At 35.5% G+C, this 24,455-nt stretch overlaps 1 protein-coding gene across 11 annotated transcripts in view; it reads right to left on the reverse strand.

The window, feature by feature from the left end:
* Nucleotides 1–24,455, reverse strand: part of RAPGEF6 (Rap guanine nucleotide exchange factor 6) — a 197,297-nt gene that overhangs the window by 25,481 nt on the left and 147,361 nt on the right. For all 11 annotated transcript variants that reach the window (XM_072840896.1, XM_072840895.1, XM_072840897.1 and 8 more), the window contains 5 exons: nt 24,017–24,174; nt 16,256–16,496; nt 13,880–14,263; nt 5,591–5,802; nt 1,477–1,600 (listed from right to left, as the gene is read on the reverse strand). In XM_072840896.1, coding sequence (XP_072696997.1) covers nt 1,477–1,600; nt 5,591–5,802; nt 13,880–14,263; nt 16,256–16,496; nt 24,017–24,174 — 1,119 coding nt within the window. The remainder of the gene's footprint in view (nt 1–1,476; nt 1,601–5,590; nt 5,803–13,879; nt 14,264–16,255; nt 16,497–24,016; nt 24,175–24,455) is intronic.

Genomic DNA, 24,455 nt, shown 5'->3' on the forward strand with positions numbered 1-24,455 from the left:
TTTCCTTTTCCCCTAAACTATATTCTACTTAGGCCGTTCCCCAGAAAATAGCCAAGTTTATTCATTTGCTCCTTAGGATTTTCCTCCTTTGTTCATTTTTGAAGCACAGGTGGTACTCATTATTTACTGGTCTGGTAAGGGCACAAATTCATTCTGTCTTCAGGAAGGAGAGTGCTAACATACAAATGGAGGTGGGTCCACGTAAGACAACAGGGAGTGGTGGGGCCACTATACAGAAACATGCAACAAAAGCAAAAACTTAAAAGAACAAAAAAACCAACAAACCCTCCTCCAGGTTTGCTTTGGTCCCTGGTTCTTAGTGTATTCTGCTTCCACACTGTTGAGCAATGAAATGTCTCATTACATGTAGTGATTCGTAAGGGCAGAGTGGGATTACCCAAGAGAACAGCTGACACACTCCCTTCGTCCATATTCAGAGGATCTCTACACTAGAGCAACCATCGGATCAACTACTTACAAAAACAATGACTCCTAAACACTAATTTAAATAAGACAAAACAAAAAACTTATCCTGACACACACTGATTGATTACAAAAACTCCACCTATGATTTTTAAAGTGTTTTTTTGTTTTCTTTGTAGACCATATTTTTTTAAACCAAAGGAACTGCTCTTGCCTTCGTTGTTATTTCATTTTGAAAAGTCTTATGTACTGAAGCTATACACAAGCTATACACTGAAACTATATACATAGGCCAAGAAGCAAATAGGCCCCCTAGATAAAATCCCTAGAATATAATGACCCTGAAAATATAAAAATTACTGAGAACAGCCTGATAACACACTTTCTGTAAGTTTTATATAGTTTCAGAAGACTTTGTTACTACCTTAAAAATCAATTTTAAAAAGCATCCTTAGAAGTTAATATGGAATACAAATAACATCTTCTATTTTTATTAATGATGGAACATGCTTAAATTTGCACTTTCTAAATTCTGTTAAAGTACTTACATTCAAATAAACATAGCTTGAGGAAAAGAATACATCTTAAAAGAATAAAGAAGACTTACACAGAAATAGAACTTTAAAAATATTCAGTAAAAATAAAAGACATGTGCAGACTACTACTTTACAAATTAAGTTGAAAACCAGAAAAGCATATGTCCTCTGTGATAATTTCAGTAAGGGTCAGCAATTTTCTTATATTTAAGTTAGTTATTTAACATAACAATAACAATACAGAATTATCTACATATTGCAAAAAAGTAATACAGAACCAGGGTTCAAATCTCAGCAAATTACATAATCCTGGGCAAGTTACCTAACTACCCTGAGCATCAGTTTCTTCAGATGTAAAAAGGAAACTTCATACCACTTACCTTTAAGGGGTACCATGATAAATTATCACTTGTAACTGACTTGTGTATAACAAATGGGAGATGGTTACTAAATGACAAATATTATTGTTGTATCACTTAATGCCACTCTAATACTTTTATACACTTCAATGCCATACCTCTGTCGAAACATCATAGCTGGGTCCATGTTAGCAGAAGTCATTCGAACAACCTGACGGATCTCCTTGGCAATCATTCTTAGCTTCTCAAAATTCACTAAACCATCTACTTTGGAGTCATTTCCTATGGGATAAAAGCAACTCTTTGTCAAAAAACTATATAAAGGTAACAGAAGTCAAGTTTTCCTTGAGGGCACAAATTAGAACATTCTTTATCAAACTGCCACTTCTGTTTTCTTTTTTTTGTTTGTTTTTGTTTTTGTTTTTAAGAGAAGGAAGGGGGAGTTTGGGAGGGGCAGAGTAAGAGAAAGAATCTCAAGCAGGCTCCATGCCCAGCAAAGAGCCTGATGTGGGGCTTGATCCCACAACTCTGAGATCATGACCCGAGCTAAAAACAAGAGTCAGACTATCAATTGAGTGAATCATATATATATGATTTAACACTGCTGTCAAGGAATGAACTATTGAGAGGAATTCTATTCCTATGGGAGCAGTGATTATGAATACTGGAAGGTAATAAGCTACTTAGTTTCTAAAATCAATTTCATGATGTTATAGGCACACCTATAAAATGTGCACCTCCTTAAATCTTACTCTCCAGATGCTCAGCCCACTCTCAGGCAGGTACCTGCATCTGCTCTTTTGGGCAGCAGCATATAGCACTAGAAAACTTAGGTTTTAGCCAGGGGTCACAAAGAGTGACCTACAGGCTTAATTAATCCATTAAGTTTTCTTGATCTGAAATACTTATAAGGGCAGCTCCGGTGGCGCAGCGGTTTAGCGCCGCCTGCAGTCCGGGGTGTGATCCTGGAGACCGGGGATTGAGTCCCACATCAGGCTCCTTGCATGGAGCCTGCTTCTCCCTCTGCCTGTGTCTCTGCATCTCTCTCTCTCTCTCTGTGTCTCTCATGAATAAATAAAATCTTTAAAAAAAATACTTTAAAAAATTGCTAAATAAGTTGTCAACATTGAAAACTTCTGACTGCTCTTAAAAAAAGGAAGGGTTCTAGTTGTTGATTTAGGAATAGCAATTATTAGTTAAATTAAGAGGTAGCTGACTCACAGAGTAAACTTTCTAGCCTGCCATTCATCCACCTTCTCTTTCCAAAATCTAAATTTACAATTCTTACTTGCATCAACTAACACAAATTTCCTTGCTCAAAAGTCCTTCTTTAATTTTTACGTCTGTTAAGTAGGGCTCTGAGGGAAAATTCACAGGAATTTCAAAATGGTCTACTTTTCTTTGAAGAGAGTAGGTATGAGACCAAACTTAGCCCATCTGATGGCTTACCAAGTTCAGACTACAAGGCAAAAAAAAGAAAAAAAAAAAAAAAAGTATGTTCAAAAGGCAATGTGACTGTCTATAGAAGTGTTTCTTTTTCATGCCTGACTTCAATAGTTAGTGTTACCCCACTTATCTACTGTGGTAGCCCCTGAAATGCCTCTGTGGAACTCCAAGTCCCTAAAGACAAGTTTGAGAACCTAGTGAGTCTGAAACACAGCATGGTCTCCCTCCTCATAGTAAACAGAACCTATACATTGAACATATGAATTGTTCAGGTTCTCAATATGTGAGTTGGAAACAAAATAATCACCAAAAGTACTTTTCAAGTCACATAAACATATTCTGAGGGAGCAAGTTAGAAAGATATTATCTGAAGCCTATCACAGTACTTCCTTATGAAAAAGGAGTGGTAATGAGAAGGGCCAGTAAGATTAAGTAATTAGAACAAGCCTTGGGCTAAGAATAATTAGAAAATTTGAGCAAAACCAGAAAAAACAAGTATTTTAAAGGCATAAAAAAGCTATCGAGGCTGTGTAGATTTTGAAAAGGAATAAAGATCAGGGGAAGGTTTACCATTTCCTGGTGCTTGATCCTAGGGGCATCTACTGATTCAGAAAAGGCAGATGACAAGCTTAAAAAACTAAGCAGTGCCACCTCAACTTATAAGGTTAGAGGAAAACAACTTAAGTCCTGGTAAACCTCCAATGCTTTAGGTTGGGATCTGAAGAGCTATCCTGGGATTTAGGATGAACTAAATGTGACTAGGATACAAGTTCAGCATTAAGTTATCTCCAAATGTGAAAAGGGATTAAGGTGACTTTTGGGTTGCTAGCATACCTAGCTGTCTGACAAAAGTAAGCTTTAATTCTCTCTGGAGGAATGGAACATCATTTTAGAGACTTTATGTTAAGTATGTACAAAGATACAGGAAACAGCATTGAGAACTCTGGCAGAGAATATAAAGATAAAAAGATGTAAATTATAAGCGTGACCAAAAAGAAAAAATAAAAACCTCATAAAGCACAAGAACTGTAACTAGGAAGTCACTGATATTTTGAATAGTAAATTACATATACTTAAAGAACTAATAAATTGGAAAAAAATATCCAGAATGAAACTTGGTAAAAAGATAAGAAACAGAGAAGAGGGTGTAAGACAATACAGTCAGTCATTAGGTCTAACAGAGATGAAATCAAAATCCCTAAAGCAGAAGTTGGAAGACAAAAGGTGAAAAATCTGAAGGTGAAATGAAAGAATTTTCAGAACTCATGAAAAATTACAAAACAGAGCTTTCAAAACATCTTACCAACAAATCAGGACTAAGAGAAAACCCAAAATGCCACACCTAGTTACGTCATAGCAAAACTAGAGGGAAAAAGAGAGACAAAGAGAAGAGAAAGTTATAAGGCAGCTTTTGGAAAAAGGGCAGACTACAGTCACAGGAACAGCAGGTAAGACTGATGATTGACTTAGTATCAACAATGAAAGCCACGACACAATGGAATAGTCTCTTACACTGTTCAAAGAAGACAACTGCCCATCAAAATTATGCCTTAAAAATTAATATGAAGACATTTTTAGATAAAAGAAATTAAGATATTTCATCATGAGCACACTTGCACTTAAATAAATTATAAATAGAGTTCTACAGGAAGAAAAAAACCCAACCCCACGGAATTAATTTACTTTACTAGAACAAATACCATAGACAAAAATTAATTCAAGAAGATTGTAGATAAAACAGTAAAAAATCAGTAACTTAGGCTTTTAAAACTAAGAATGTGCTGTTCCTCAAAAGCTAGCCTTGACTCCAAAGGTAAGTCATATTACACCCAGGATTTATAAGAAATACTTAAAAATATTTTCAACAAAAGAGACAACCTGATTAAAAAAATACAGAAGAAACCTGAACTGATAACCACATAAATATATGAAAGGGTGCTCAAATTCATTAGTAATTGGGGAAATACAAAGGAAACCACACCACTATTGAAATGGGCAAAGAAGAATGAATTTACCAGGTGTTGCACTTTAGTACATAATGCCAAACCCTTTCCTAAAGTTTACTGTATGAATATCAGATCCATAAATCCCACCTTGAATGATATGAGTACTCAAAGCAGCATTATTCATAATAGTTGAACAGTGGAAAACTATCAAATGCTTATCAGGAGAATGGAAAAATCCACTGTGCTGCATTCAGGTAAGGAAATAGTTTTGAAAATCAAGTACAGGTACATTCAAAAACATGGAAAAACCTCACAAATCTAATGTTGACCAATAAAAGTCAGAAACCAAAACCAAACCAAATCAAAACAAAATACTCTGCAATTCCACTTAGATAAAGTGCAACAACAGATAAAACTAAATCCCAGTATGAGGAGTCAGAATAGTCATTACTTTTGGGAGAAGAGAATGAGGGTGGTAGTTAAGGCATTTTGGTTTTGGCCAGGGTGTTGGTTACATGGGTGTTTGTTCTGTCATAATTCATTTATTTGTTCACTTGTTTTGGGCACTTTTCCGTGCCCAATTACTCAACTAAGTGTTGAGTAATTCATTTTTTAAAAAGTTGGAAGGAAAAATATTACTGAACAAAGTAACAAATATGATCAGCAGTCTGATACGAGTGTAAGCCAAATTTATGTCTGATTGCATATAGTTAACACCTAAATTTGTTTTTGTCAATAAACGTGGGTTTTAATTCCAAAAAGTTGCTGCATTTATAATTAGGTAAAGCTTTAGTAACATAAAAGGCTGCAAAATATATGAAATATAATAAATCACAATTCTGTGGAGTTAGCTAAAACTAAACAAGTAACTTTTAAATACCTTCATGTAGAAATGTCATATCTTTCTTGACAACAGGGAAGAGTGGAATAATTGGAGGCTGCATGCTTTGACTACTAAGAATATTTCTATATTTTGCCATGTTTCTAGATGGATCAAAAAGGTCCTGTAGATCTTGAAGGTGTTTCTCATACTTGCTTGGTAATTTTTCCCAAGTACCTCTGAGTCGTGCTACAGATGCCAGGTTCAAGCCACTGCCAAAGATGGGAATAAAAACATTAGTAAGAGACTTGGAGGAGAGAGAAAACTCAGGACAGTAAAGCATATACACCAAGTTTCTCTAATAAAGCTACAATAAGAACATATTTTTAATATGTTGAAATGAATGGAGTAGAAAAAAAAAAGATTCTTTGATCAGACAATAAGGCAAACTTCTTTCAGAGGAACTACATTACTTGTCTTTTTTTGTTTGTTTTTGTTTTTTTTTACATTACTTGTCTTTAATTGTATATATGTAGCCTTTATTTTACAGCTTGCATATATGAGACATAGCACTTCCATAAAAGAGATATTTAATGTAAAAAAAACTTCAAATATCATAGTTTTGCTGGTTTTATTTAGAAATAACTTTATAGAGACATTATCTACTTGAAAAAGTTTTAAGTAATGCTGAACATAACTGCTATAATAACTGAGTCAAGTTCTAGGGCTGAGGCAGCCTTCTTTTCCTGAGATTTTGTTCTCTCACATCCCTAATTCAAATACTTATCTCTAGGTTCTAATCTGTTCCCCCAAAACCTCCATATATTTGATGTCTTCTTTCTACAGGATTTTAAACTCAGCTCTCACTTGAAAAAACATTCATGCCCATTAGGCTGCAACTCCTACCTATCCCTTTTTGTCTATACTACCACCTCCCAGATAGGCTGCCAAATGAACAGTGCATATACAATGCCTCCATTTTCTTACCAGTTAATCCCTCTATCTATTAGAGAGAGAGAGAGAGAGAGAGAGAGAGAGAGAGAGAGAGAACGCATGCACATGCAAGGAGAGAGGGAGAACCAGGCTCTTCAAAGTGCAGGGAGCCTGATATGGGGCTCGATCCTGGGACCCAGGATCATGATGTGAGCAGAAGGCAGATGCTCAACAGATTGAGCCACCCAGGTGCCCCTAATCCCTCTTTTATACTTGGCCACCTGACTTTTAGGGACACCACTGTTAAAATGTTCTCTTGGCTTCTGATTTTAAGGTATAAAGTTAAGATATCTTTCTTCCCATTGCCTCTCAGAGATCATCCCAAATGACCATAAGGATGAGTAACAGAAATGAAAATTTCATCTCCACTTCAAGTAAGAGATATCTGTAACTCTTAACATATTAAAAGATTGCCAAAAAATAGTCAAGGTCAAATAGGAGAATGGCAAATGCTGGAAAAGAATGTCCACAACTGAAGAGCTCCATGAAAGCTGAGCGTAAAGTTCTCCAAAGCAGGTAACTTACCCTGAAGGCAAGAATAGCAACCTCCTATCTGAAACAACACGACAGAATCCATAGGCTGATACAATGAGGCAGGGGCTGGACTGTGTTCTTTACCAGGGAGGGCCAGAGAAAGTACATAGGGTGACAGATTACCTTGATGTGAAGCAGTTTAACAGTGAGATTGGACAGAAGGTAGAAACTCTGAGTGGTAAGCAGAGCTTAAGCTACCAATCTCCATGTGATGGAAAGAAAGGGTAAAACAATTCACATTCAAGCTCAATTCTTGCTAGCCTGGAATAATGCGCTGGATCCTCTCCCACATGAACCTTCTGTAAATACTTGGTAGAGGAAATCTCTTGTCATTCAAAAAGAAAAACAAAAAATGTAGAATAAGCTGCTACAAGGAAAAACGAATAAAGAACACAAAGAAAAATGTTGCCACCAACATTTGGGACTGTACAATGACCTAGCCATGATTTCAAATGAATTAGTAAAATGAAGAACTTAATGGGCTGATATAAGAGCTTAAGAAAAATATGGTAGAAGTTGATAAAAAGAAATTAACTAGTAAAGAAAATAAATGGAAAAAATATAAAATCAACACGGAAATGAAGGCCACACTGGAACCTATAAAAGAAAAAGGAAAAAAACAAAAAAGACACTGTTACAAACTGGCACAAGTGACGATGAGTAAAGGATTAACAAAAGTAGTCAGGAGAAATGCACAGAGTTATAAAGGACTGGAGAGAAAATAATGGATATGGAAGACAGAGGAGAGCAAAAATGCTCAATAATGGGTATCCTTGAAGAAGGTAACAAAAATAATAGAACTAAAAAATATGCAGAAGTATAACTTGAGAAAACTACAGAAACTAATCAATTTATAAACTGACTAGGCACCACAGTTCCAGAAAGCCAGATACAGCACCAAAAGAGACGTAGAAACACAGATGTAAAGGTAAATGACTACAGAGACAACGACAGAGTATGGGAGTAATCTGAGAAACTAAAACAGGTACATAAAGTGCTAGTTATGGAGCCACTGTCTATGAAATTACCAAGAAATAATACCCAAGACAAGAATTTTAAAGCCAAACTGTCACTGAAGTTCAAAGATAACAAAGAGACACTGAATATATTCAGCAAACAGAATTTCCACAAGACCTTCATGAAATGACCAGAAAACAAATTTTAACCAAGATCTGATTGGAGAGAGTGACTGATGTTAGCATCATGGCAGCCTAAAACATCTGCTCTTTTATCCCCCAATCCCAACAACAAAAATCTGGCATTTATCCATGAACAGTGCCTCTGTGGAAGCTGTGGGACCCAGGACCATATGCCAGGTGACCTGGGGATAAAAAGCCTTGCCTATAAGTGCACTGGGTAATAGGCAGATAGACTCTGGTACTGCTTCTGGAACCTACAAGAAACTGAAGTGGTTCTTGCCCCTATTGGCTGTGATCTGGGAATGCTTGCAGAACAAGGACTTAGTCACCTAAAGAAAAGAGACCACTTGCAGAAGTCCAGGTTTCCAGAAGAGAAGTTCTAGCACTTAGCTAGAATAAAACAACAATAACAAGTTTGGATGCCCTCAAGTAGGTAAAAGGAATAGTTTGATTTTGCTGGCATCATTCTTCCCCCCAAGGCAGCATAGCTCAAAGCTAAACTAGACAGCTGGTGATTTCTTCCACAGGGGAGAAGAAGAGCTGGTAAGTACATGCCTGGTTTCTCTAATTGTTGTAGGATGCTATCAGAGACACTAATTTCACTCTTGCATCATCCAGATCCAGAACACCCATTAAAGTGGGAGCTCCATGACTAGGGTGAGGGAGCAGATCTGTAGAGTAGCATGTAAGATTTCTAGAGGACATTAAAGGAACGCAGGTCCTGCTGACTGCTTCTGGACTCCAGCAGGAAGTCAGCCCAGGAGCCAAAGGGAACATTTCATCTGCAGATGACCTCAAATGACCAAATGGCAGCTGCACTGCACCATGCACCCAACTCATACCCCTACACCTCGCTTCCACTGTGCTGCTGGCTCCCTGTCTAAGGTCCTGAGAACAAGCTCAGGTAAAGAAAGAACGCAGAAAAAAGGCCAGAGTCTGTGGGCAAAGGAGAAACCACAAACTTGAAGTGTAACACCACCTTCAGGAAAACAGAAGAGAGGCCATCAGCCGCTAACAGGGTATACTGGTGGATACTTGAGAATTCTCTCACAGAGGGAGCAAGAAGCATGGAGCAGGTATATCCATGCAATGTCTAATAAAGCCTTAGAATCTACAGCAAGATTGATAAAAGCCTGTGGTGTTTTTCTCTAGAGACTGTTAGTAAAAACTGCGAGGGGATGACTGCTACTTCAAATGAAAAAAAGATAGGGAAACATGACATCACCAAAAGTTTACAACAATCCTCTACTAACCAAACCCAAAGACATAGAGATCTACAATTTACTTAAAAAAGAATTTAAATTAACTATCTGAATGAAATTCAATGAGCTACAAGAAAATTCAGAAAGATGACTCAATGAAAACAGGAATACAATACATGATCAAAATGAGAAATATAACAAAGATACAGAAATCACAGAAAAGAACCATATGGATATTACGGATTCAATGACCAAAAGAAAATAAAATGTCATAGTGAACATCGACATCAGAGTAAATGAAAGAGAAGGATCAGTGAGAAAGAGGATAGGAACTTTGAAATAACTCAGTATATGAGGGGGGTGGGGTGGGGAAGAAAAAAAGAATGAACAAGAGTGAAAGAAGCCTACATGGTTCACTGGACTACCAAAAAGCCCAAATATCCAAATCACTGAAGTTCTAGAAAGGAAAGAGACAGAGAAGGGGGCAGAAAGCTTATTTAAAGAAATATGGCTGAGAACTTCCCAAGCCTGAGAAGAGATCTGAACATTCAAGTTTATGAAGCTAACAGATTATCCTATTACTTCAATTTGAAACCACTTTTTCCAAGACTCATTATAATAAAACAGTCAAAAATTAAAGACAGAATTCTCAAGGCAGCAAAAGAAAAAAGACGATAATCTGCAAAGGAACATCCATGAGGCTGTCAGCAGGTTTCCTCGGCAGAAAATTTACAGGCCAGGAGAGAGTGGGACAACATACTCAAAATCCTGAAAGAAAAAACTCTCAACTGAGGACACTCTTTCTGGCAAAGTTATCCCAGAGAAATGAAGGACCATCCCAGGAAACAAAAGTTGAGGGAATTTATCACCATTACACCTGTCTTACAAGAAACACTAAAAGGAGTTCTTCAAACTGAAATGAAATGATGTTAAACAGTAACATGAAAACATATAAAAATATAACACCACTCTGATAAAGTTAAATACATAGTTAAATTCAGGTAACTCTTAAAAATGTAGGTATGGGGATGCCTGGGTGGCTCAGTGGTTCAGTGTCTGCTTTTGGTCAAGGGTGTGATCCTGGGATCTGGGATCGAGTCTCACATTGGGCTCCTTGCGGGGAGCCTGCTTCTCCCTCTGCTTATGTCTCTGCCCCCCCCTCTCTCTCTCTCTCTGTGTGTGTGTGTGTGTGTGTCTGAGTAAATAAATAAAATCTTAAAAAAAAAGTGTAGGTATGATGGTATCTTAGCCAGTATACTATAGAATAAAGCTTAAAGGACAAGAGTAAAAGGAACACACAATATAAAAAGGCAAACTCTAGCATGAAAAAAAAGTGGGGAGTAAAAGGGTAGAGTTTTGCATGTGACTAAAGTTTGTATCAGCATGACATAGTTTTGTTTCATCTGTTCATGGTAATCACAAAGCAAAAACCTATAGTAGACTCACAAAAGACAAAGAAGAGAATCAGCACATCAGCACACATGATCATCAATTCACAAAAGAACATAATAAGGGAGTAAAGATGAAACAAGGAACTGCAAACTAGCAAGAAAACAGTAACATGGCAGTAATATAAAGTCCTTACAATACCAATAATCATTCTCAATGTAAATGGATTGAATTCTCCTGTGAAAAGGCACAGAATGGGTGGATGAATAAAAAAACAAGACTCAACTATATGCTGCCTACAGAAGACTAACTTCAGCTTAAAGGACACACATAAGCTCCAAGTGAAAAGACGGAAAAAATAATTCATGCAAGTAGAAACCAGGAGAGCACAGGGGTAGCTGTATTTGTCTCAGACAAAATGGACTTTAAGCCAAAAACGGTAACAAGAGACAAAGTAGGTCATTATATAATGGTAAAGGGTCAACTCATCGAGAAAACATAAAAATCACAAATATACACACACTCAACATTTCAGCACCTAACTGTATTAAACAAACAGTAACAGATCTGAAGGGAGAAATAGACAGCCATACATCAGCTGGGGACTTCAATACACCACTTTCAGCAATGGATGAATTATCTAGACAGAAAATCAATAAATTGACTTGAACCACACTTTAGACCAAATGGACATAACAGGACAGTCCTTTCATCATTAGCAGAATACACACTCTTCTGATTTTTCTCTATTTTTTATGACCACAATGGTGTGGAACTCGGAATTAACAAGAGAAAAGTGGGAAAATATACTAATACAGGGATATTAAACAACACTCCCTTGAACAATCAGTGGGTCAAAAAACAAAAACTCAAAAGGGATGTAACTATCTCTCAACAAATGAAACTGGATACATAATGTACCAAAACCTATGGGATGGTACAAAAACTTTCCAAGACAGAATTTTAGTGGTAATTTTCTTTATTAAGCAACAGAAATTACCCAACTTTTCACATCAAAGAACTAGCAAAAGAAGAAACTCAGCAACAAGTTAGGAAAAGGAAGGAAAATAAAGATCAGAGCAGAAAGGTATCAAATAGAAACCAGAAAAATTAAAAAGATCAATGAAATTAAGAAATGTTTTTTGGAATGATTAACAAAATTGACAAACCTTTAGCTAGACTAAGAAAAACATGTCAAATAAAGAAAATTTATTACTATCTAATTCCAAGCAGAATTGATGGATTCACTTGTGTCATCCCTGCTGTACAGTTAGTATGTGCTTTATATTCTTTAATATACTTTAATATACAAAATGAGAAAACAAAGCAATTAATTTTATAGGAACTACTAAATACATGTAATACGTACAATAAAATGTTCTTTAAAACAAAACAAACCTCTTAAATACTCATCTTGGAGCTACTGTCTACCACATTCTTTCAAATCACTTTCCTTGGCTTTAATGACATGATTGTAACTCTGCTGTTCTATTATTTCTTATATTCGTTCTCTCTTTGGCTTGACTCTCTTCTTTACCCCTATACTCAGGATGGTCACTAGTTATGGTTCTTAAACCTTTTGCCATTTATTTTTTTACAGAGATCTCTCTTGGTGTCAATCAGGTTTTTGTCACAGACTACTCCAAAACTGAACCTGTAAGTCTCAAATTCTCTAACTCTGTGCTTCCTACATAGTTTCAATTTCTACCATTCCAAGTGTTCATCAATTGCATCTTTGTTCCCTTGTTTTGGACTCAGCTGTCAAAAGCTGAAGCAGGTGGTGTGATTCTTGCATTTTACAGATGAAAAAAAAGGGTCTTCAATTTTCTACTGACACACCACTACTACACTGAAGAGGCAGGACTCAGACACAGGTCAGCTGATTCTAAAGGTTAATGCTAATTTCTGTTCAATACTCCTCCTAAAAATAAAAAACAAACAAAAACTCCCAAAGCATCTAATTCAAGTGCATCCACTGGTTATTTTCATAAAGGAGTTTCTTACTACCATGACAGATTTATGACTATAAAGATTCCAATTCCATCTCATGGGAGTCTAGAACGAGTCATAATTAAAATCTGTGGGGGGCATCATAGATGGGATTAGGACGTAATTATGTTGCTATATAGAAGCACATGGCCTTATAAATGGACAAAACTACAACTACCCTCCACCTTTAAAATTAGACTTCCTTAGAGAGGAATCTCTTTAGTGATCAGCACTATATTATGGGAGGGTCAGAAAATACATTACCTACATTAGCCAATCTAGCTAATCATAATGAGTGAGGAGAAGGAAGATTCCCAGGACATATAACCATCCATACATCCTGGGCTCAGATACTATGAATTTTTATAATTCTAATTCTAAGGCCTACCGTGCTTGAGCAACAACATTCTGTGATACCCCATGCAATGCTTGACAGAGGTTATCAGTGCTCACCAAATGGTTGCCATTCTTATTATGTCAGTGTTATCATTCCAAAAACAGCAATTTTAGGTTAGAGCCCTGATACCAAACTATGATATTTCAGTGCCAAATCACAGTGAGTCATATATGGAAAGATGCACAGTACAGGAGTCTTGATAAAGCCCAACTGTTGGCCATACATCCAAAAAGGATATAACCCATCAGGGGGGAAGCAAGGAAGAAAAATGGAAAGGCAATCTACCCTATTCAGCAAAAGAAATGTGTGTGTGTGTGTTAAGATTTTATTTATTTATTCATAAGACAGAGAGAGAGAGAGAGAGAGAGGCAGAGACATAGGCAGAGAGAGAAGCAGGCTCCATGCAGGACGCCTGATGTGGGACTCAATCCTGGGACTCCAGGATCATGCCCTGGGCCAAAGGAAGACAACCAACTGAGCTACCCAGGTGTCCCACATAGGAAATTTTTTTTCTTTTTTTGGAAACGTTTAAACAACAGATGGAAGAAACAAAATGAAGAAGTCACTATCACTAGGATGGAAAATATATTAAACCTAAATACTCTAAAAACCTATTAGCTGGGCTTTTTTTCTCCTAGTCACTTAACACCTATGGAAAAAATCAGCTTCATGTCTAAACTATACACAAATATTTGTACAAACTTACCTTATTATTGCAAACATGGAATTGAAGTTCTTACATTCTCGACAATGAAGTGCAATTTTAATAAAATGCTTAATAATCTTCATTCGTTTCAACTGATTTGATTCCGTTAAAATCTCTGAGGCAACCCAGAATGTCTCCTGGTTAACAATGTCCTCAAACTCTTTCAAGTGAGTATTTCCTGTTTTGGAATCTAACTTAAAAAGGTCATCAATGTATTCAGTAGGCTCAATATTACGAAACAAATCAAAGTCCCTCATTGACAGCTGAGTGGCCACCTCAATGGTACTGAGCTGCAGCATGGATAGTTGGCTTTCCTTAACTAGTTCTTGAGCATCTTCATCTGAACATAGGGTTTCTGTTTCCATGTTATTTTTTAAATAATATCTAAAAGAAAATAAATTGTTTTTATAAGTGATTTCACATTTATAAAGAGCACTTTCCTCATGACGATTGTCAAAATGTCATTATACGGATAGTAACATTTTGTTAAAAACATTATTCATTTAAGGATGAAATGGTAAATTAACATTGTAAATAAGAAGACTTTAAAGAGATTGTCCTGTTACTATGCCATTTGACATCTATTACTTTAGAGAGTAAAAATGCTGATAATCCTGTGAATTTAATCATTTTATGAAACTACTCAATGTGTCAACAATTGTGTGTTCTTGAGGAAAAAAAATCTCTGAGAGGCCTGGATGAAGGGAGGTGATGCAGAGTAGGTACTGTATTTTTTTTCATGGACCGCATGAATGAACATCTGAATCAAGACTGTTACATTTCTATTCAGAAACTGTTCTTACACTCATTTTCTTCTTCATTTCTGAATCCCCGAGAGAAACAAAGAAGAATAAAACAGGTAAAGGAGAGGAAACCCTTCCACTAACAAGTTCTCCCTTGTTGAAAACCTCACTCCGTAAAAAGATCTTCATTTTCTTCTTTTTACATTGACAATCCTGTACCACTTAACAGTTAACAGATACATTTCAGAGTTGGGAAATATCTTGTATAGGGCTAGTGCTGGTGACAAAGATGTAATATTCTGTGTCACGTATGGTTTTTAGTTCATTTAATTCATTTTAGTTCATTTAGTTCATTATATACTAAAATACAACTTGATCCCAGCCTAAGTTTGTGTCCATCTATTTTTGATTATCAAGGAACTATACCTCTTTTTCTTCCGTTCTTATACTCTTCACATGCCTAAAAGAACACTATAAATGTGTTGAGACCCATTACAGTAGTTAATAAAATTCTATCTAACATTTATAGGGTAGGTTAACTCATTCATTCTTCTAACATTCCTATGCGGTAGGTTGTATTATCATCATTCCCATTTTTTGATGAGAAAATTCAAGCAAAGAGGAAACCAAATAACGTCCTTTGATTACACAGCCAGAACTGGGACTTACCCACACTGCTGAACACTCTGGCTCAAGGGCTTATGCTCTTAAGCACTATGTATAGCAGCAAGGCAGAATTAACCTCCTCTCTTACCAGCAACCGTGAGGGGTGAGTCATTTTAAGGTTTCTAAGGATCTTAACTCTATATATGAATTTAGGCTCACTAAAAAGTACATATTATTCTCTCAGAAAATCACCAGAGTAAACAATAAATGTACTATAGAAACAATGTTCTGGCTGATCAAATAATTTACACTGCACATTGTTTAAAGTTTTAAAATGTTCCTGCATATTCATGGTAGGAAAACTACTTAGAAAAATAACTATAAAAATTCTGCCTTCTCTTGCCCAGAGTACATTTTAGCCATACTAAAAACAAATTTGTAATTTAACACATACATACTCAGATACATATAAAGATAAATACTATTTGGTTTCCTCTCTAAAAAACGGATAGGACTATGCCAGTGGTTCTAAGAATTTATTTCAAAAGGAGAGCTAAAATATTTTAGCAAATTACCCTCCCTTTCCTTCTCCCACTTTTGGGTAGTCCTTATGAGTGCTAACACTCTGAGATCCCATTTACACAATTATGGAGACAAAGTGGAAAAAAAGAAGAATCCTACTTTAATTTTAGAGAAAATTCAGTGACCCTAAGGCATGATGTTTCTATTTTAAAATATCTGTTTTTTACACATAATCTTCAAAAAAACATCTAGATGAAAGGGATTAAGAGGTATAAAACTTCCAGTTATATAATAACTCATGGAGATGAAAACTACAGCATAGGAAATATAGTCAATAATACTGTAATAACATTGTATGATGACTACACTTTTCATGCTGAGCACTGAGTAACACACAGAACTATCCAACATGCTGTACATCTGAAACTAACACAATATTGTAGCTAATTAAACTACAATTTAAACAAATCTAGAAATAAGTACATTCACTAATAAACACATTCACCTTCCATTGAGCTGAATTCTATCAGCTAATTTGGAGAATTGGTCTGGAAGTCTTCTTTGTTTTATGACACCCTCAGGAGTAACAGAAACTTCACAGAGAGAATACGTGTCGGATGCACCAGTCAAACCAAATTCATGAACAGCATGACAGACAACTTCTTTAGCTGTAGTGTCTTTACTGATGATAATGTAGCAACTTTGTTGATCTGCTTTGAAAACTCTTATAACTTGATCAGGAATATCTATATAAATACAAAAGTGTGCCTTGTTATTTTCAAGACAATTAAATTGTTCAAAAAGCAATTTAGAACAAAAAGATCCCTCAGGACAGAGATATACACATATTTATTTCAGGAAGTTAACAAAAATCACTGCTGCATTTATTGATAAATAAATGTATCTACCGTTTCAGGTGACAAAGTACTAACATATGTGTTCATAGAAAAACACAAAAAGATAAAAATTATGATTTGGAAGCCACAATAATTTCTATTTATCACAAACATTCTGATGTCATTAAATACTCTTTGACAAAATAATTTTTAATAGAGGCATAGGATTCCATAACATGTGTATTTTTAAATTATCCAAACCTTTAATGACAGACATTTAGGTTGCATATCTTTTACAATAACACTGTGATGAATAATACCCCCTTCTCCTTCCTGGTAGATAAACCAGAACTATCCAACATGCTGTACATTTGAAACTAACACAATATTGCAGTTGCAGGCAATCTGATTATTTTCTCAGAAAATACAGAAAGGAGTGAGGAAATGGGAGGGAAAAAAGAGACAGAATTTGCTGGGTTGAGGGAGGGCATGCATATTTTAAAGGTTTTTGAAATATATTGCCAAAACATTCTCAAGAGAGGTTATGATATTTTATAATGCTAGACTATAAAGAGTAATTTTAATCACATTCTTATCAAAGTGTTCATTAGGATTTTTTCATTTTGAAATTTCTGTGTTTTTCCTTCTCTAAAAATATGTCATTATCTTACTTTATTTCTTTGATTACCAGTAAGATTCACTAGTTTAATAAGTGATTAATATTGCTACTTTTTAAAAATACTCTTTGGTATTCTTTATCATTTTTCTTATTGAATTATACTAGATATCAACACCCAGTCTACTATACAGTGGCACAGGTTTTCCTATTGTTATATTTTAACACAGGAAAATTTTAAATATTCATGGAGTTAAACCTTAGACTTTATCTTTGTGATTTCTGCTATTAGTAGACAAATCCTAATTCAGTATATACACAAGTAAATAATGATATCTCTTTCCTCCTATTCTACCTTATTTTGTCGTATTGCATTGGCTAAACTCCCAAAACAACGTTCACTATGATGACACTGGGCTAATTTTTAGTATTATTCAATGTAAGTAAAAAGTGATTTGACAGCATGAACACATGGTATATTTCCCAATATTTCTTATATTAATTATAAATATACTGAATGTTAATATCTAATATTCACCAACTTCCTGATAACAAATCGTTAAAAGATTTTGTTCTTGGGACACCCAGGTGGCTCAGTGGTTGAGCGTCTGGCTTTGGCTCAGGTTGTGATCCTAGAGTCCCAGGATCGAGTCCTGCATCAGGCTCCCTGCATAGAGCCTGCTTCTCCCTCTGCCTGTGTCTCTGCCTCTCTCTCTCTCTCTCTCATGAATAAATAAAATCTTGAAAAAAAAATTTTTTTTTGCTTTTTAAATTGGGAAAAATGTATTATTTGTGGTTTTTTTTGGTAAGGACTACAATTGGATTGGGAGATTTTGATGGCTCAAGTAATTATATATGGTTTGTGTAGCACTATCTTACCATCTCTACATACATGATTAACTTTTAGAGATGAAGAAAAATGACCAATTTGTCTCAAAGCCATCTCAAGTACAATTCTGACTAGAGCAAAGAAAAGAGTAACAAAAGAGACGTGGCAGAAGATAATTCCGCAGAATAAGGTACTACTCTGAGGTTCACAGCGCAAAAAGAGACAGACGCCCAAGACTGGAAAATCCAACTAAACATATATGAATGCCAGGAAAATGGAGTCTTAAGTGTTCTAGGTTCACTGTCAAGTTGAAGCAGAAGGCTTCATGTATTCAGTCAAGTCCCTGTCCTAAGATGTATGCACCAAACATGCTTTCTTGATGTATGCAAATATTTGAGTCACCAAAAGCCTCTTGTTCATAATTTTTTGCAGTGAGTCAATCTTTAGGGTGCTTGCTGACATCAGGTTTCTAAACCTTCAAGTCTTAAGGTTAGACTGTTTTACAATCCACCCCAGTCAGAGATGCTTGAAAATGTTTTCAAGCAGAGGGAAATTACAGTTTGTCAAGAGAAAAAGAGTAGACAAAAGGGTTTCATTATCCCCCTGAACTCCATAAAAAAGGTCAAACAACTGACTATTGCTATCTGTACTGTTCCTAGCCTCTCTATAAAAATAGGCCTCAGTTGTCTGGGGCTCTAGAATTGGATTAGTTTACTAGGTCTTTGCCAGCAGGACTGGTTGACCTTGAGGGAAAGTGGAAATGCTCTGATCCCTTTTATTAATTTCTCCAGATAAAGCTATTCACAAAGAGGGACGCCTGGGTGGCTCAGTGGTTGAGCGTTTGCCTTTGGCTCAGGGGATGATCTTGGGGTCCTGGGGATCGAGTGCTGCATCATGTTCCCTGCAGAGAGCTTGATTCTCCTTCTGCCTATGTCTCTGCCTCTCTCTCTGTGTCTATCATAATAAATAAATAAAATAAATAAAATTAAAAAAAAAAAGCTTTCACAAAGACACACTAGGAATTTGCACACATCTCATTTTCTCTTCTTTTATATCCAAATACTATTAACATCTTCTGGGAAGGAACTCAGACTTGTATATCTTGTTAAACAGTATTTAAAAAGTCATACTCTGTTAAAGCTATTTGTTTCCCACGTGAAGGCCAAACTGTTACATAATCACATCACATAAGAGGGATCTGGACACCATGAATGGGTACGTCTAAAATAGATCCATAAAAGGCATTATCTAAGGGCACCTTATTATCTAAACCCTGATAAATCTGTCAAGGTGTTAAATACCAAACCAGAAAATGATTTGGAAAAACATTAGAAGAAAACATTTTTTTGCACTATTATCATTGTCCCAGTAAAACTTCTTCTGTTTTAAAACTGTGACATATATAACATACATATTCTTCACTAACATGTTTGTTGTTAAGAGGGACAGCATATGTGTCAAGTAATATTTAACACAGGGAAGATATTTTAATGTCATGTGATCAGATGAATGGTAGACATGAGGTTAGAGTAAAGGTGAATCAAGAAAAATGATCATTTCAAATTTTAGGCATGAAACAAATGCACATAAAAATATAACCATATTATAATATAATTCATATTTTCATTCATAATATAATTCATATTTTATTTAAAAATCTTATGTAACAGGTAAATGAATTTAAGAAAAGGAATCTCCAATATCTGAACTTTCAACCCAAAGGCAGAATTTCTAGAATGCTAACTATAATCCTCCTGAATAAAATAAATAACATACTCGAAGGATTCATGTATTGATTGACCCTGATATCACAATAAAGATGGGGACTTTTTAAATAAGATGGTAAGGACAAAACCAAAGACTGTCTATTGATCATAGACAATAAGTTGTTAATCGAAGAATAAGTATTTATGGGGTGCTGGTTATATGTCAACAATGTTCCAAGTCATGAAGATATAGTACTAAATGAGATGGAACAGTCTCAGCTCTCAGGGACTTGCTTATAGTCAAGAGAGTAAGTGTTGGTTCATAGAAAGACAATCCATATGGTGAGAAGTTTCACTAAGAAAACAAGGCAGTGGTATAATAGTAGAGATAAAGGATTGATACATTTGTTCTATAAAGGGCCAAACAGTAAATATTTTAAGCTTTGCTGGACAAGAGGCAAAAGAAGTGATATTCTGTAGGTACATATATAATAAAAAATAAATTTCCACAAGAGTTTTCACAAAAATTCAAAATCTGACAATATAAACATAAAATATGGAAAGTTATATATAACCACAGATTTAGGCAACACTGTAAACACTCAAAAGGGGACTGGTGAAATGAAATGCTGTCATCTGTTTAGAAAACTGTGGTAGAACAACAATACATTCTGAAGCAGGAAAGTATTTAAGGTATACTGCCAGGGGATATGGGCTATGTAGAAGAAAAGTATAGCATATAATTTGGGGTGAAGAGAGTAGTGAACACATTTTATGTGCACTGAACTGTCTGGAAGGATATATGAAAAAGAAAGAATAGTTAATTCAGAGGAGTGGAGACTTATATTCTATCCTTTCTCTGCAGTTTGATTTTTTAAAAAATTATGTTCTTTTAAAATAAAAAATTAGGGATGCCTGAGTGGCTCAGCAGTTGAAATGTCTGTCTTTGGCTCATGGAGTGATCCTGGAGTTCTGGGATCGAGTTCCGCATCAGGCTCCCTGCATGGAGCCTGCTTCTTCCTCTGCCTGTGTCTCTGCCTCTCTCTTTTTGTGTCTCTCATTAATGAATAAATAAAATCTTTAAAAAATAAGAAAAATAAAAACTTAAAATAACTCAGACTTGTAATACTGAATCTGAAAGATTACTAAATATTAAAAGAAATCAAATAAAAGGTTTGTGCTACTAAATGAAAAAGATGTAAACAAAAAGTAGATTCAGAAAAAAAATTTCCAGTTTTAGAATCCTTTTGACCACACCCTGAGTTCTTTAAGGCTTCATCTGGTATTAGGTCAAAAATTTTAAAAAAGCATATAAGTTATAGAACAGCATGCATACTCTGATTCTATAACTATAAAGATCTATCTATTCAAGGAAACTGATGAAAAGAATACACACCAGTTTACACGGCAAGCTTGCAGAATAAAGCTACTTTATTCAACTCTGTACCATAGGACTTTTTTAAAATAAAGCAGCAGGGATGCCTGGGTGGCTCAGTGGTTGAGCGTCTGCCTTCAGGCTCAGGGCATGATCCCAGGGTTTGGGCATAGAATCCCACATCAGGCTCCCTGCAGAGAACCTTGCTTCTCCCTCTGCCTGTGTTCTCTGCTTCTCTCTCTCTGTTTTTCATGAAGAGATCAATTAAAATCTTAAATAAAAATAAAAATAAAAAAACACTACACAGAAACATAAGCAATGGAATACCACAGTCTTCATGATACTTACAGTAAAAACCAATAGCTTAGGGCAGCAAAACAAAGCAAAATCACAGAAAAGTCAGAAATCCAAAGCAAACTATTAACAGTTCTGTGGCTTTAACCCTACTCTCTAACAACAACTTTAAACAAGTAGCATAAACATAGCTGAGATGAACAGCAAGTTAATCAGACCTGGCTGATGTCACACATGTTCTGTAATATATACACACGTGACATACACAGCTAACCTAAAATCCGGTGCTGTACTCTATAATTCAAGGAACTGATTTAGAAACAAGTGGTAATGAGTATTTTACTCAACACAGATTTAATAGCACCACAAAAGCAGTTTCATAAAGTTGCACATTTTGGAGTTTAAAAACATAATTTATAAGTTAAATACTTATCTTGTATGTGTTCATTATATTGCTGGTATGGACACAGGCTGAAGACTGAGCTTTGTAGATGGACCTTTTCTGAACAGATTTTATAAGAGCATCTTTGGCTCTTTCATCATGTTTTCAATGACCAAACTATGCAATCAATTAAATTGAGTAGCACTTCCTCTTCAAAAATCTGTATTTCAGTTCAATGGGGCTTACAGTGTCTAAATTTTAGTAATTCCAACTTCTTCCCTTCGTTCTCCCAGCTAAATCCCGAAATAACCGCTCTGTGCTCTCTCTATAACCATACCTTATTTCCTCACTCCCACTTCTAGATATGCCACTGACAAAAATGCAGCCATAAAAATCATTTAATTTAAAAATCATCTGTCCCTAAATAACATCTTACGGAAGTATGCACTTAGTATGTGCTTTGGTAGTGTAAAATATCTTATTTGTGAGTGTTATGTAAGAAGTACTGCTACAGGAAATAGACAAATTCATGAAAATAAATTCCCATGCTCCTACTTGAAAGCAATGTAAGAAAGACAATGAAAATGTGCTAAAGATTTCTGGGAAAAGAGGGACTGCCTTCCTAGATAAGGTAACATTTGAGGTCAGCATCATGGAACAAGAAAAAGTTCTCAGGATATGTAAGCAGAGAACACCACAGGCAGCATAAAGCATGAGCAAAGAAATCACAGTTGTGAAGATATGTGCCACACTCAGGAAAGACAGATGAGGTTAGAGTGGGGATAATGGCAGGAACAGCAGGCCATTAAACCGCAAGGGGGTTTACAATCATGCTGTAAAAACTGGACATTGACAATTATTATGTTACTGTAAGGTTACAAATCCACTCTGCCTTGTCATGATGGGGCTCAGACTGTGTAAAACCACATTCTTCTTTGCCAACTGGCCACCTCTTAGATTATGCCAAAAAAGAGGCATCAAAAGCAACTGTCAGGTTAGAGAATGGAAAGAATTGCTGCTTTATGTTTCTTCTTAGTACTTGCTTCTTTATCATTTTAGGTAAATAGTTAATTGTATACCTTAACAACAATTCCTTTTATTAAATTGATTATCTCCTTATGACTGAAGCTTGACTAATACAAGAAGCACTAGAAATTCCTAAAACAAAGTAATGATTCATTAAAATCTTTGCTCCATAAAGAACAGTGGTAGTCATATCAAGAGAAGGATGTGTCAAAGACAGATTATTGGGTTTAGTACTCTCTAATATTTAAGAGGCAATTGAAATTAAAAAAACAAAAACAAAACCCAATGTATAGAATGAATTTCACCAAACTGTGTTTTTATGTTATGTCCAGTTTTTATTCAAGCTGCTATAAACTTTACTATTATACTTATATTCCCTCCTTTCTAATACTCAGATTCATATAATTGAGTTTCCTCCCTTGTGACAATAGCTGTTAGAAACTTCAGCATGAAAACTGAAGCTAAATCACAACTACACTAATCTCTGTAGACCTACCTTTTTTCTCTCTTCTTGGACCCAATTATACATTTCAGTTTTAGTTGTATGTGTCTTCTACCGAAAGCAATCTCAAATCCTTTCCAGTGATGGATATACTAATAATTCTTAAGTTTTTCTTTCTTGTAATGACATTTTGTATTATACCGGTAAGTAACAATTTCTGCCTCGGGGCATGAATAGATGCAGAAAAATTAACTTGATGTCCCACATGATGTTTAAACCCAAAAACAGTAATGAAAAGATGCTAGTAGTATATTTAATTAACACATGACAATAAAACTCTAGCTTCAGGTGCTGGGAGAAAAATGTGTTTCTAGAAAATTACTAACACATTTCAGTACATCACAGATGAGGCCACTGAGCCTACAATAAATTCCCTTCCCCTTTTCCACACCCTGGATAATTTGTTTCTTGACTGCGAAGCATTTCATAACTGCTTTCATTTCACTGCTCTGATAAGGATTACCAAAAGACACCTAAATGTAATGTCTTTTCTATTTACTTCTACTTCATATTGGAGTAAGCACCATTCCATTCCAGCTTATACAAAAACACACAATGTTCTCTTTAGACTTTTGCAATAAGTCATAACCTTGACATAAGAGGGATGCAAGCAAATATACTATTTGATACACAAGGCTCCACCACCTAATTTGTCACTTTGGCAACAAAATGGCTATATGAAATCACAAATAAAAATTACCTGAAGGATTAGAAAAATCCAACATGCTGGTGGTAGGCTGCAAGAGATCAGGGCTGCTGGATGAGAGTGTTCCAGGAATAGGCATGATAGCCAGACTGTGCCTGCAGTGTCTTGTTCCCACAATGCTGTCATCTTGTGACTGGCTCAGGCCTCCATCACTTCAAAAGAATGTCACATATCACTTTAAAGTATTTGAGAATTCTTAATGGGGTAAACATTTCTTTACTTTGTACACTAAGGCATGAAGACCAATTCAAAGTGGTGACTTAAAAAAATTATATAATTACAGCAATTTAAAAAACAGAACTATAATAACGAATACACTAAAATAAAATTTACTTATATACTAAACATTTAACCTATACATCTAAGTAATTCTACTACCTCATAAAGAAACAGTCATACTGCATTTCTGTTGGTTTTGGTAGAGAAATTAAAC

Source organism: Canis lupus, chromosome 10 (genome assembly GCF_048164855.1).
Source record: "Canis lupus baileyi chromosome 10, mCanLup2.hap1, whole genome shotgun sequence".
NCBI classification, from domain to species: domain Eukaryota; kingdom Metazoa; phylum Chordata; class Mammalia; order Carnivora; family Canidae; genus Canis; species Canis lupus.